At 39.7% G+C, this 14,812-nt stretch overlaps 1 protein-coding gene across 1 annotated transcript in view; it reads right to left on the bottom strand.

The window, feature by feature from the left end:
• Window positions 1-11,466, bottom strand: part of LOC139562827 (immunoglobulin superfamily DCC subclass member 3-like) — a 99,817-nt gene extending 88,351 nt beyond the window's left edge. The window contains exon 1 of the mRNA XM_071380940.1: window positions 11,074-11,466. Coding sequence (XP_071237041.1) covers window positions 11,074-11,137 — 64 coding nt within the window. The 5' untranslated portion in view covers window positions 11,138-11,466. The remainder of the gene's footprint in view (window positions 1-11,073) is intronic.
• Between the last annotated feature and the right edge of the window lie 3,346 nt (window positions 11,467-14,812).

A 14,812-nucleotide genomic window follows, 5' to 3' on the forward strand; every position in this document is an offset into this window, starting at 1 on the left:
CTAGATGTCAACAGTCTGTAGAACGTGGAATGAAGCCTCTACTGTGATGTTGAGCCGGATGGGAGGTGTTTCAGTCATTGGTCTGGCAGAATGCTAGTTCCTGGTCACGCGCATTCCAAATGATATCGTCTTGCTTTCCATTACTTCTAGAGACACAAAGTAATTCTCCGGTTGGAACGTTATTGGAGAGTTATGATAACAACATCCTGAAGATTGATTCTCTACTTAGTTTGACCAGTTTATTCGACCTTTAATATAACTTTTTGAAGTTTTTGTCCGAGTTCTCCTGCATCTGCGCGAGCGTTTGGACATGTGCACTAAACGTGCTAGCAAAAGTAGCTACTTAGACATAAGTAATGTACATTATTGAACAAAACAACGATTTATTGTGGAACTAGGATTCCTGGGAGTGCATTCTGATGAAGATCATCAAAGGTAAGGGAATATTTATGATGTAATTTCGTATTTCTGTTGACTCCAACATGGCGGAGAAATATTGTTATATCTGAGTGCCGTCTCAGATTATTGCATGGTGTGCTTTTTCCGTAAAGTTTTTTTGAAATCTGACACAGCGGTTGCATTAAGAACAAGTGTATCTTTAATTCTATGTAAAACATGTATCTTTCATCAAAGTGTATGATGAGTATTCCTGTTATTAGATGTGGCTCTCTGCAATTTCTCCGGATATTTTGGAGGCATTTCTGAACATGGCGCCAATGTAAACTAAGATTTTTGGATATAAATATGCACATTATCGAACAAAACATACATGTATTGTGTAACATGATGTCCTATGAGTGTCATCTGATGAAGATCATCAAAGGTTAGTGATTAATTTTATCTCTATTTCTGCTTTTTGTGACTCCTATCTTTGGCTGGGAAAATGGCTGTGTTTTTCTGTGGCTATGTCCTGACCTAACATAATCGTTTGGTGTGCTTTCGCCGTCAATCCTTTTTGAAATCAGACATGTTGGCTGGATTCAACACGTGTAGCTTTAATTTGGTGTCTTTCATAAAAGATTGATGTTTGATTTCATGAAAGATTGATTTTTATAGTAATATATTTTGAATTTGGCGCGCTGCATTTTTTCTGGCTTTTGGCCAAGTGGGACGTTAGCGTCCCACATATCCCAGAGAAGTTGTAAGGCCCTGAAGGCCGCTGGCACAGAGAGGCAGTAATAAACATTCATTTAGGTCAGCAACTCAAACGACTGCATTTTGAATGGCTTGAATACAGGTTTGCTCAGATCAATAGTGGAATGCAACAGAGAGGGTTTCGACTTGTCTGCTTTTCAGAGACACGAGCATTGCCTTTTGAGGGCAGATAGAAAAAGAGGCTAAAGATTATGGCCAAGGTCGCTGGGGACTGTCGTGTTTTCTTCATTTTATCTGCTGCACTCATTTCATCTTTGTCTTACAGTAACATAACTGGAAGTTTCTTTCCTCTTCCCCTGACCTGGTGGCATATGAGAGAGAGAGAGAGAGAGAGAGAGAGAGAGAGAGAGAGAGAGAGAGAGAGAGAGAGAGAGAGAGAGAGAGAGAGAGAGAGAGAGAGAGAGAGAGAGAGAGAGAGAGAGAGAGAGAGCTGATTGAGGACTCTCCATCTAGTGTCCATCTACACTGAACAAAAATATAAATGCAACGTGAAAAGTGTTGGTCCCATGACATAGTTCCTGAGCTGAAATAAAATAAATTTTCCATATGTACAAAATGCTTATTTCTCTCAAATGTTGTGCACAAATTAGTTTAAATCCCTGTTAGTTAGCATTTCTCCTTTGTTAAGATAATCCATCCACCTGACAGGTGTGGCTTATCAAGAAGCTGATAAAACAGCATGATCATTACTAGAGGTCGACCGATTATGATTTTTCAACGCCGATACCGATACCAATTATTGGAGGACCCAAAAAAGCCGATACCGATACCGGACGATTTTTTAAATGTATTTGTAATAATGACAATTACAACAATACTGAATGAAGACTTATTTTAACTTAATATAATACATCAATAAAATCAATTTAGCCTCAAATAAATAATGAAACATGTTCAATTTGGTTTAAATAATGCAAAAACAAAGTGTTGGAGAAGAAAGTAAAAGTGCAATATGTGCCATGTAAGAAAGCTAACGTTTAAGTTCCTTGCTCAGAACATGAGCACATATGAAAGCTGGTGGTTCCTTTTAACATGAGTCTTCAATATTCCCAGGTAAGAAGTTTTAGGTTGTAGTTATTATAGGAATTATAGGACTATTTCTTCTATACCATTTGTATTTTATTAACCTTTGACTATTGGATGTTCTTATAGGCACTTTAGTATTGCCAGTGTAACAGTATAGCTTCCATCCCTCTCCTCGCTCCTACCTGGGCTCGAACCAGGAACACATTGACAACAGCCACCCTCGAAGCAGCGTTACCCATGCAGAGCAAGGGGAACAACTACTCCAAGTCTCAGAGCGAGTGACGTTTGAAACGCTATTAGCGCGCGCTAACTAGCTAGCCATTTCACATCGGTTACACCAGCCTAATCTCGGGAGTCGATAGGCTTGAAGTCATAAACAACGCAATGCTTAAAGCATTGCGAAGAGCTGCTGGCAAAACGCACAAAAGTGCTGTTTTAAATGAATGCTTACGAGCCTGCTGGTGCCTACCATCGCTAAGTCAGACTGATCTATCAAATCCTAGACTTAATTATAACATAATAACACACAGAAATACAAGCCTTAGGTCATTAATATGGTCGAATCCGAAAACTATCATCTCGAAAACAAAACGTTTATTCTTTCAGTGAAATACGGAACCGTTCCGTATTTTATCTAACGGGTGGCATCCATACGTCTAAATATTCCTGTAACATTGCACAACCTTCAATGTTATGTCATAATTACGTAAAAAATTAGTTCGCAATGAGCCAGGCAGCCCAAACTGTTGCATATACTCTGACTCTGCGTGCAATGAACGCAAGAGAAGTGACACAATTTCACCTGGTTAATATTGCCTGCTAACCTGGATTTCTTTTAGCTAAATATGCAGGTTTAAAAATATATACTTATGTGTATTGATTTTAAGAAAGGCATTGATGTTTATGGTTAGGTACACGTTGAGCAACGACAGTCCGTTTTCGCGAATTCGCACTGCATCGATTATATGCAACGCAGGACACGCTAGATAAACTAGTAATATCATCAACCATGTGTAGTTATAACTAGTGATTATGATTGATTGATTGTTTTTTATAAGATAAGTTTAATGCTAGCTAGCAACTTACCTTGGCTTCTTACTGCATTCGCGTAACAGGCGGGCTCCTCGTGAGGCAGGTGGTTAGAGCGTTGCACTAATTAACCATAAGGTTGCAAGATTGAATCCCTGAGCTGACAAGGTAAAAATCTGCCCCTGAACAAGGCAGTTAACCCACCGTTCCTAGGCTGTCATTGAAAATAAGAATGTGTTCTTAACTGACTTGCCTAGTTAAATAAAGGTGTAAAAAAATATATATAATAATAAATCGGCAAAATCGGCGTCCAAAATTACCGATTTCCGATTGTTATGAAAACTTGAAATTGGCCCTAATTAATCCCCCATTCCGATTAATCGGGTCGACCGATTAATCGGAATGGCAGATTAATTAGGGTCTAATCGACCTAATCATTACACAGGGGCATCTTGTGCTGGGGGCAATAAAAGCCCACTCTAAAATGTGCAGTGTGGTCACACAACACAATGCCACATTTTTGAGGGAGTGTGCAGTTGGCATGCTGACTGCAAGAATGTCCACCAGAGCTGTTTCCAGATAATTGAATGTTAATTTCTCTACCATAAGCCGCCTCCAACGTCATTTTAGAGAATTTGGCAGTATGTCCAACCGGCTTCACAACCGCAGACCACGTGTATGGCGTTGTGTGGGTGTGCGGTTTGCTGATAACAACGTTGGGAACAGTGTGCCCTATCGATGGCAATTTGAATGCACAAAAATACCGTGACGAGATCCTGAGGCCCATTAAAAGTCCCATAAAAGTGAAGCTTAGCGGAGTCTTCTGCACCTCCGTGCTCTCAGTATCAGGTTTCAGCTGCTGAAGGACTAAGCACTAACAGTCCCTGCCTCGGACCCAGGAATCTGGGCGGGAGGGGCAGCACAGGGGTCAGCAGAGAGGACCTCCGGCGTCATCCCTCAAATCCCATCCCAGGAATACTCCCCTTTAAGTGCAGACAAGGAATGCATTGACATGCTCTCCTTTCTAACCGTTTCCCTCCCTCTCTCTCTCTGCGAGGTAAGTAAAGCTCCTACGAGACCAAAGAGACATCAGCGCTACCGCCTCTGAAAAACAAAGGGGTGGTGAAATATTTAACCCCTTGCTGGCCGTGCTGCCCGCACAGAGCTCTCTGCTCCGCTGCCCCAACAAAGCCTGAGCGTTCCACACACACAGGAAGCCAGCGCAGTCAGCACTGCTACCAGTACATGAACAGCAAACGAAGAGGACGCGGGTACAAAGGCAATCAGTCACGCTTTCTGTTATGGGCAAAACAATATTGGAAGCTAAAACACCCATTAGACACTAAAAAGCTTCTAGACACAAATAAAGCGTTAGAGGATACAAAAGTGTTACATTATACATATTCTTAGGAGACAGAGGGGGCTCTGTTTCTGACCTCTGGATATAGAAGAGATGTTCATGTCAAGCTTTCAAAACTGTTACAGGGCATTAATAGATGTTATCCAGCATCAGAAACCCAGATAAAATCTCAATCCAAGTAGTGTTTCGTCGCCCGTAGTAACATCAACAAACTGAATCCGTGTTATTATCATGTCAGTGATTTCAAGAGCAGCAGAACATGGCTTTATTAAGGTATTTCACAGAGATTAATGCATTGAATGCATTGCAGTGTGTCCTTTTAAGCTGAACAGGAAGCTGATGAATTCAATGAATGCGTTGGTTTTTAAATGAATAAAGCATGGAGAGAGAGCAGGGTCCTGCAGCTTTTCAAATGATAGCTTTGACTGATTGGCTCATCAATGTCATCAGATAGACTCGGAGGTCTGTGGACTCTCACAAAGCACTGATGACTGCCTCCAAGACATTAAAAATGAATGTCCACATGGAACATTCATGACTGCTTCCAACACTGTCTTTGTAATCAACATGTATGAAAAAAAGGAGAAGAGGAGAGGTGTAATAACAGACGGGTAAGAAGAGAGAGAGAGGGGAGAGAGGGAAACAGAGAGAGGTGGACAGCATTGCCAGCACATGAGCACAACAGAAGCACTGAGCAGCTAGCTAAGATATAGAGGGGTCAGGGTTATGGATGAGGAGGGGAGGGATGGCTGGCTGGCTGGCCATCTGTGTGTTGTGTGCTGTGCTGCTGGGTGCTGTGCTGTGTGGAACAGGAGAAGAGAGGCCAGCACAGCTGTAGATGCCAGAGGTCAGAGCAGAGCCACACTGTCAAAGAGACTGAGAAAGAGGCACACACAGTCAGGCAGACCCCTCCTCTTAATGCTCCCTTTAACAAGGGGAAGGGGACCCTGGGGTTTGGGATTACCACCGTGGGAGACCAGAAGCCTGCCAGGCTGAGAGAGACAACTGTTGGCTCGCGCTCGGGCTTACTACTGGCATTCAATAAAACCCACCGTGCTACTGTACGAAGGACTGGAGGGAGGGAGGCATCCACAGCCTCACAAACAAACTGCTGCATTTGGCTAAATAATAACCAAGCTCTTATCAACATTGTTAGAGATCAAGCGGTCAAAGCTGCAGCACAGCACATTCTGTTGCGGAGCAAAAACACATAAAAATCTTGGTTTAATCAATCACAGACAGTGAGCATCCTGAACACTGCAGAACAATGCATACTTAATGCTCCCATAATTTCCTCCTCAGTAAAAAGCACTCCTGGGTAATTTGTCCCGTGTCACATGAGGCACTTCAATTTCAGCAGCCACTGCTGTTGTTGTCTAATCAAACCCATACAGTCACAGATCTGGATCAGAGCATTACAATGCAATCAAGAGGCAGGTCTCAATTACAGATGCTTCCTCCCAATGAAGTTTTTATGTGAGAATTGCCAGAACAATCTGAGATACCAAAAAACTTTTGGGGGCTATCCTTGCATGGAATCGCCCAAATAAATGTTTATGGTCAATCAACCATGTATTTAATTATTTTTGGAAAGGGCACACAGAGCTTGTTTTGCCACTTATAGATGTCCCCCAGTGTTTGTTATGAAGTTGACATGTTAATGAAGGAAAGTCCCCCAGTAAAATACTACTTGAGTAAAAGTCTAAAAGTATTTGGTTTTAAAAATATACTTAAGTATCTAAAGTAAATATAATAGCTAAAATATACTTAAGTATCAAAAGTAAAAGTATAAATCATTTCAAATTCCTTATATTAAGCAAACCAGATGGCACCATTCTTTTTTTTGTGTGTGTGTGTGGGGGGGGGGGGGGGGGGGGCACACTCTCTTGAGAAGTGTGTAAATTGGACCATTTCTTGTCCTGCTAAGCATTCAAAATGTAACAAGTACTTTTGGGTTTCAGGGTAAATGTAGGGAGTAAAAAGTACATGATTTTCTTTAGGAATGTAGTGAAATAAAAGTATAAGTTGTCAAAAATATAAATAGTAAAGTCAAGTACAGATACTCCCCAAAAAACAAGTTGTCAAAAATCTAAATAGTAAAGTACAGATACCCCCCAAAATATTTTAGTAGTACTTTAAAGTATTTTTACTTAAGTATTTTACACCACCAGTTGACAGAATAGGCACATGTACAGGTAACTGCCAAAATAATGGAAACACTTGAGTAAATGAGGAATACAAAGTATATTAGAAGAAAGAAAGCTGGTGTTTCCACACAGGTGTGGTTCCTGAGTTAATTAAGCTATTAACATCCCACCATGTTTAGGGTCATGAAGAATGGCGTCACATCCCTCCAATAGAATTCCAAACACTAGTAAAATCTATGCCAAGGTGAATTGAATCTGTTCTGGCTCGTGGTGGCCAAACAGCCTAATAAGACACTTTATGTTGGTGTTTCCTTTATTTTGGCTGTTACCTGTATATAGCTTCATTTACATATTTCAATACAATATTTCAGAAAATGTGTAATAAAAATAATCTCATATTTGTGTCTATATTCAACTCGTAATGGACATTTTGATATACGTATATATAGATTAAAAAAATATTGTATTCGGTGTAGTGCCTGGCATTAGCCTATGGAGGATACTATCAAGGCTACCTGTAATTATGTAGTTCTGAGGTAGAATGGCTTCTGTTGACAAAAAATGTGTCATGCTAGATTTCCATCAAGAAATTAGACCCTGTTTCATTCTCTGTAACATCCATAATGGTGTGTTTTCCTCTCTAAAGTAATAACAGAAATTACATTAAAATGATAGTTTTTGTGTTCAGCCAAGTCTTTTCTTCGAAATGGCTATCTCTGACAGCAGCCAATCAGACTCTGTAACATCCATAACGGTCATCTTCCTGTCTAAAGTTTTAAAAAACTATCGCTGACAGCAGCCAATCGTGGAGGTAAACGTCACACACCTCCACACCTCTGCTATGTTTACAGCACTTTGCCGTGGGAGATCAAAACATTATCTTTAATTCTTGGGTAGACCCTGTAAGTAAAGACTATATGTTTGTACACTTATCCACAGGCATCTACCCATGTCAATTATGAATCAACAAACTTCCTTTTGCTCCTCATACTATAAACACACAGACACACGCACACGCACACAGACGCACACACACACACACACACACACACACACACACACACACACACACACACACACACACACACACACACACACACACACACACACACACACACACACACACACACACACACACACACACACACACACACAGCTGCAACAGGGTGCCCTTCACCTTTCAATGACCAAAGCAATAAGCTGACCCACAGACATAATCACGATACCAGGAAGATGATATTGACAAGAAATATCTACTAACAATGGTCCCAATATAAACTCGAAGAAAATGTACATTTTATACAAATTACAACTGTCTTTGCATTGTGTTGATGACTCACCCTGGCCAATGCAGTAACTCCCACCTGCTTCAATCAACAATATTCCTATGTCTAGTTCCCTCTAGTCCGGCGGTGTGACATGTGTCCATAACATTGTCAACACATGGTCATTCCCTATGGGATAGGTGCACCTGAGGTCTCTGTGTAGACTACTCATCAGTATCTTTCACCACACGAACACAGAAGAATAACAGTTGTGTGTGCAGGCTATAATTATATTACAGGGTCTCACAAGAATAACACAAGTAAACAACAATAGCATCCTTATAGTGAATGTGACTAACAAAATCATTTGTTTCACGATGCAAATCCAAAAAACCAATAAGAACGATTTATGCTAATTGGGAGACATTGCTGTTGCTCAGCCAATATGATTTTTTTGTTTCTGTTGTTGCTATTTGTCTTTGTTTTGAACAAACATCTAACAGTGCACACCCCTCTGGTCATACCTTGCAGAATGAAAACAAAAAACACACTGTTCTATTCAAGCTTCACTACAGCTTCTAACCATACACCTTCTTACCTAAGTGGTTTAATGTGGTCTTCCTCATATTGACTGAAACTTTAAATGCCACAAAAAGTGATTCAATCTTTGCAGGATTAGTGAAACAAATCAATTGAAGCTATTTGATTTCTCTCAGATGTGTCGGCTAGAATACATCACAACAACTCCCCTATAACACTCACTAGCCACAAACAAAGAACTCAAAGGCCCCAAATTACAAATGTATGCATCATGTTTACTCCTTCACTCCTCCTTCACTCCTCCTTCTTTACTCCTCACTCCTCCTTCCTTACTTCCTCACTCCTCCTTCCTTACTCCTTCACTCCTCCTTCCTTACTACTTCACTCCTTCTTCACTCCTCCTTCCTTACTCATTCACTCCTCCTTCCTTACTTCCTCACTCCTCCTTCCTTACTCCTTTACCCCTCCTTCCTTACTCCTTTACTCCTCCTTCCTTACTCCTTCACTCCTCCTTCCTTACTACTTCACTCCTCATTCCTTACTCCTTCACTCCTCCTTCCTTACTACTTCACTCCTCCTTCCTTACTCTTTCACTCCTCCTTCTTTACTACTTCACTCCTCCTTCTTTACTCCTTCACTCCTCCTTCCTTACTCATCCACTGCTTCTTCTTTACTTCTTCATTCCTCATTCCTTACTCCTTCACTTCTCCTCTTTACTCCTTCACTCCTCCTTCCTTACTACTTCACTCCTCATTCCTTACTCCTTCACTTCTCCTTCTTTACTCCTTCACTCCTCCTTCCTTACTACTTCACTCCTCATTCCTTACTCCTTCACTCCTCCTTCCTTACTCCTTCACTCCTCCTTCTTTACTACTTCACTCCTCCTTCCTTACTCCTTCACTCCTCCTTTGTTACCCTCCATACTACTGCTCCAGTCTTGACTGGAAATGTGATTACATGGGTGGTGTGCTCCTGTGGGTGTCTATGGCATGATGCTCATCATTAAAGCATCCCTCTATCCGGGTTACATGCTGGGAAATGGGGCCTCGCATTGAGGGACTAAAAACTGTCAATCATACTGAACAAAGGAGCCAAGAACATTTTAAAAAGAAGTTCATCTGTACAAATATTCTCCTCAGCGGGCAATAACTGCTGTCTTTTTTATTAATTCTCACAGCAATAAATTGACTACACAAAGACTCAGTCAATTAAAGCTATCTCCCCCTATGACAGATGATAAGCGCAGCAGTGCTCAGTGCTCGGATAAAAAAAGGCTAATATGCTCTATGCAGACAAGTGCAAGTATGAACTGTCCAAACATCACTGCTATTATGTAAAATGTTTAATATTTGGTTTTAGATTAATTACATTTTAGATGAATAACACAAATACCTACCTACACAATATTTAAATGTACTGTTCATAAGCGGCGGGGAAAGGGAGGCAGAGGGATGGCAGAACATATTGGGAATGGCAATAAAATGGAATTTAAAAAGTTAGAACATTCCATCAATGCATAAAAGGCTGGTTTGTGTGTATCAATGGTAAGGATTCATGTGACCACAGCCAAGAAGGGAAGGAGATACTAGTCTTTCAAGCACTCTTTGGCACAGAGAGTGTATTTGGCACAAACCAACACAACAGGACACACACACTCACACCTAAGAACCACATGGACTATAATGGGTATAAACAATTATCATTCTTATTTTTAACACATTCAATTAATAGGATAGCCTACTTAAACATCATACAATCCCAATCACATAATAACCTATTGTTGTTGTTATTATTACTATTATTGTTAGGCCTATTATTAGGCTATTATTATTATTATTATTATCAATATCATCATAATTATGATAATAATTAGCCTACCACTTTTTCTTGGTTCAAGTCGTAGGCTACAATGGTAGGAGCCTATCATCATCATCATCATCATCATCTGCCTATATCATTTTCCGGGTGTGAGGTTATTATACAATTATGCAACAGACCCTATGTGGGTTAACCTATGTGTTTTCTAGGACGTAGTTCTGCTGCACGTGGCTACAGTACAATAAAACCATAGGGCGCATGGATTCAAGATACATTTTTAAAGCAACAACCATGTTGTTATATAGGCTAATATGAGGATATTTTCAAAGAGTGTCAAACAAGTTTGTGCCAGCTACACATCACCACCGGCTCAAGTGTGAGATCATTGATACAGAAATATCCGTTTCTAAATTCCATTGGCACACATTCACAAACACACCAATATAATACACATGGAACTGAATGGAACTGAATTCCCCAAATGAAGATGAACGTTCAAGGAATAAACGCAAGAGAAGAATATGGTCAAGTTCACGTCCAGCCGAGATGCTCCTATAGTTTCGTTCAACCATGTCTGCAGCAGAAATGGTATAGAAATATAGGGCTAGATATTATGCACTATCTTTGGTCTGTAGCACCAGCTTCTGATAGGGGCAAAATGCGGTTCCGTTCCAAAAAGGTGTTATCCTGCAGAGGTAGTAGTAGCCTAGAAAGGATATCAGTAAACACTTACCGACTAAAGCGTTGAGGAGTAATCCAAAAATGCATGGAACAAGGCAGAGCCTTCTGGTAGCCATTTAATCACTTTGAAATATGAGGCGATGAACAACGTGAGGCGATCAGAATAAAACAGACATACAGCTAGCTCTTCATGTTCATGAACTACAACAATTGGTGGCTCGCAGGGGTAGAACTTGCTTGCGCCATTTTGCACATCTATCAGGAATCTGTCAGCATCTCGTGCTCTCTCCTCTATTCCTCTGTATCCCAGAGCCGCTGCCTCACAAACATATCCACGTTGTAGCTTTTACCACGAACTACACTTCTCTTCCATCTGTCTCCCCTCCTCCCTCTACTGCATTCGCTAAATCTTTTTTTTTAGGAGTCTCTACTCTGGGAACAAAAGCGACTAGACCGCTGCACTGCACTCACAAGGCATATATATATATATATATACGTATATATATACGTTTATACATTTGGCTTAGCCTATAACGATGGGAATCAATTATTTGGATACAGTAGTGAGTAGTCTAATAGTAAAAATTACGGTATCTTTTTTTTCAATATAAATCCACTTGCAAACTGCTATTTTCAGTTTGCAAGTGGATTTATATTGAAAAAAAAGATACCGTAATTTTTACTATTAGACTACTCACTACTGTATCCAAATAATTGATTCCCATGTTATAGGCTAAGCCAAATGTATAAACGTTTGCGAGTTGTAGCCTAACATTAATTTAATATTTTCTAATGTGTTGTTTAGGCATATAATAAGAGCGTCTGCTAAATGACTTAAATGTAAATGTAAATGTACTATAATACAAATAATAATACTTAATGTAATGAATAATATTCGAACAATGCTGTTATCTGTTGAGTTGTATTACTAGTATTATGAAATATAATAATACATCATGTTAGTCAAGGACAAATGAATGAAATATAAAAGGTGTTAAAGTGTGAAATGAAAACAACAATGTCAAAGTGCGCTCACAAATCACCCCTTATGCTGCTCGACATTTCCAGTGATTTATTGTGCATCAATTATTGTGGACCACTTTTGTACCACATTGGAAAAAAACGATGTTACACGGTCGACCAAGAGGAGAGGAGTGACATCTAACGGTGAGGAATAGTGTTGCAATTTATCAGCACAGCGTCATTACGTGGAATTCCCCAATAGAAGCGCTGTTGTAGCGTGGTTGCCGCCTCCGTTCAGCGATTATAGGCTACATATTCCCCTCCTTGCTACGCCTGTCATTTGTCAAAGTACAGTGTGTGTGTTGGCTAATTCTAAATCCACTCAGAAAGTTTCCTTAAGAGAGGGACAAATAATAGGTAACTGAAATGAGCATAACAAAATTGTAAAAACGTAAGGAAGTCATGATGATCTGCATGTGCGAGGAGTGAAGAATGGTGAGTTGTGTTTCTTTCCTCTCATTAATGGGATGCAACTGAAGCAAACGTGCTGTAGCTCGATTAAATCGTGTAGGCTAATATTTTTCCATATATCATTATTTCTTTCTCATTACTGAGGCCTCTAACCATTTTAAACAACATGATCTTGCATTAACACTGCCTCCACACATTGTTGGTTGTTGTTCTTCAAATTCTATATTGCGCCAAGTTTGCGCGCACCACATGTTCCATTACGTTGTCATGGAATATATTAATGCTGCTTCCAACCATATAATTAAGAATTCGAAGAATTGAATAGGATCTCTATGTTTCCAACTACCAATCAGCAACTGCACCGCAAATCTGTCTGCATATTGAACGATAAGTTTGCCGAAAGGCCAGTCTCTTTGGCAAATGACAGGAGTGGAATGTTAGCTAAAAATACTGATACCCAGACTACAATTACTGTAATTGCAGGCAATCTTAGAAGGTGACATTTCAGAATATGTTGCAAGTAGGCCTAGATGAAATGCCTATAGGTAAAGTAGCTTGTAAAGTAACTGTGGTGTACTGCTATATTGCATGACCACCTTTATAGCATACGGTAGGCCTAGCCTATGGTCCAGGAAGGCTCAATCACAATTTGTCATTACAAATATAAATATGCCTATTCATGGACTGTTTACTCTTTAGGGTAGCTCTGTCCACTTTCATTAATTTCATGATAATATTGTGCTCTCCATATACCCAAAACACAACAAAAGGCTTTTATGTAGGCCTACCAAAGTTGTTATTCTACTCCATTATGTCACTATGCATAAGGCAATCCTACTATGCAAACTAAATTGCCATTAGTTATCCTTAGTAATGGACAGGTTTGATTCTGTTAATAGGCCCACCTCTTATGGTGTGATTGCAATCTTAGAGGTTGTAATTTACATCTTATTATCCCCCCTCTCTTGTTCTACGCGCCTGGTGCCTCGGCTTAAGGTAGCCTAATGGAACCAAGTAATACACCTACTGTAAGTCTGCAACACTAACTGACTGTCATCTGGAAGAGAGGATACATGTGAGAAATATTCAAAGATAAAGCCTCTGTTTTTCTCCAAGGTGAACTATTGTAATCACAAAACCACACATACCTCCTAGTAAGTGCTTCAAAGATGATAAGTTGGGCTACTTTTTATTCTTTAATTGATATATAATTACAGTGTGCGCATAATGTTTCTCCTATTTTAGGGTATGGCCTGTGTTCCACCTAGGTGTAACGAATTGAGAGTTGTGGGAATGTTCATTTTTGGTTTCCCATTGGTTCTGGGAACGAAGCCATACGTTTCCTGACCAGTAAAACCACATGTTTTATTCATGTTCTGAGAACGGAAATGAAAGGTTATTTGAAGGTAATTAAATAATGTTCTGGGAACGTTCTCTAAATGTGAATATTTTGAAGGGCATTTTAAGGTTATTTTGAGGTTTATGAATAACTTCCTGTTTCAATAAGACTTTTAATATCACTACTAGCTTAGGTTAACTGTTTTCAACTCCAAGCACAGATAGGACACATGGAAATTAATTTGTTTAGGCATTCATCATGCAAACACATTTCTTCTTTATTGTGGCACAGCATCAGTGAGATTCTAACCCATGATCTTCTGTTTTTTATCCATACAACCTTCCCACAACATTTTGTGAAAGGTGCAGGATAGTTGATTGGTTTTGGAACATTCTCAGCACATTTGAGGAACTTGACAAAAAAGTAATTTTCTTGGTATTTCATTACTTTAACAGAACGTTACATTTAATGATTGATGATGTTCTATGAACGTTTTCCAACTGGTTTGACATTGTGAATGTTCTCAAATAGTTAAAACATTTCTTCTGTGGGAATTTCAGTACATCAACATAACATTTCCTACAGGTTTCCTCGTGGTTCTATTTAAAGTAATGTTCTCAGAATGTTCAGAGAACCTTAAGAAACAATGTTCTTCTGTGGGAATTTCAGTACATCAACATAACATTTCCTACAGGTTTCCTCGTGGTTCTATTTAAAGTCATGTTCTCAGAACATTGAGAACTTTCCATAAAAACCAAAAGAAAACAGTGAAGTTGAAAGTTTCTTCTAATGTTTTTTAAAAACGTATACATTCCGTTCTCATGTCAACAAAACTCTCTTTATCCTCTATCTTGTTAAGTGTGTTCAAGTGTGTTGGCCGCGCCACACCTGCTCTTATGTGCTAGCTGGGCACTGACACCGGTTACACAGAGAACAGAGAACCAAGAACAGTCAAGGCACTGCTCTCCATGTCCATAAGTATCCTTACATGGTTGTTCATGGGTGACTGTAATATTAG

Source organism: Salvelinus alpinus, chromosome 33 (assembly GCF_045679555.1).
Source record: "Salvelinus alpinus chromosome 33, SLU_Salpinus.1, whole genome shotgun sequence".
In the NCBI taxonomy this organism is placed as follows: domain Eukaryota; kingdom Metazoa; phylum Chordata; class Actinopteri; order Salmoniformes; family Salmonidae; genus Salvelinus; species Salvelinus alpinus.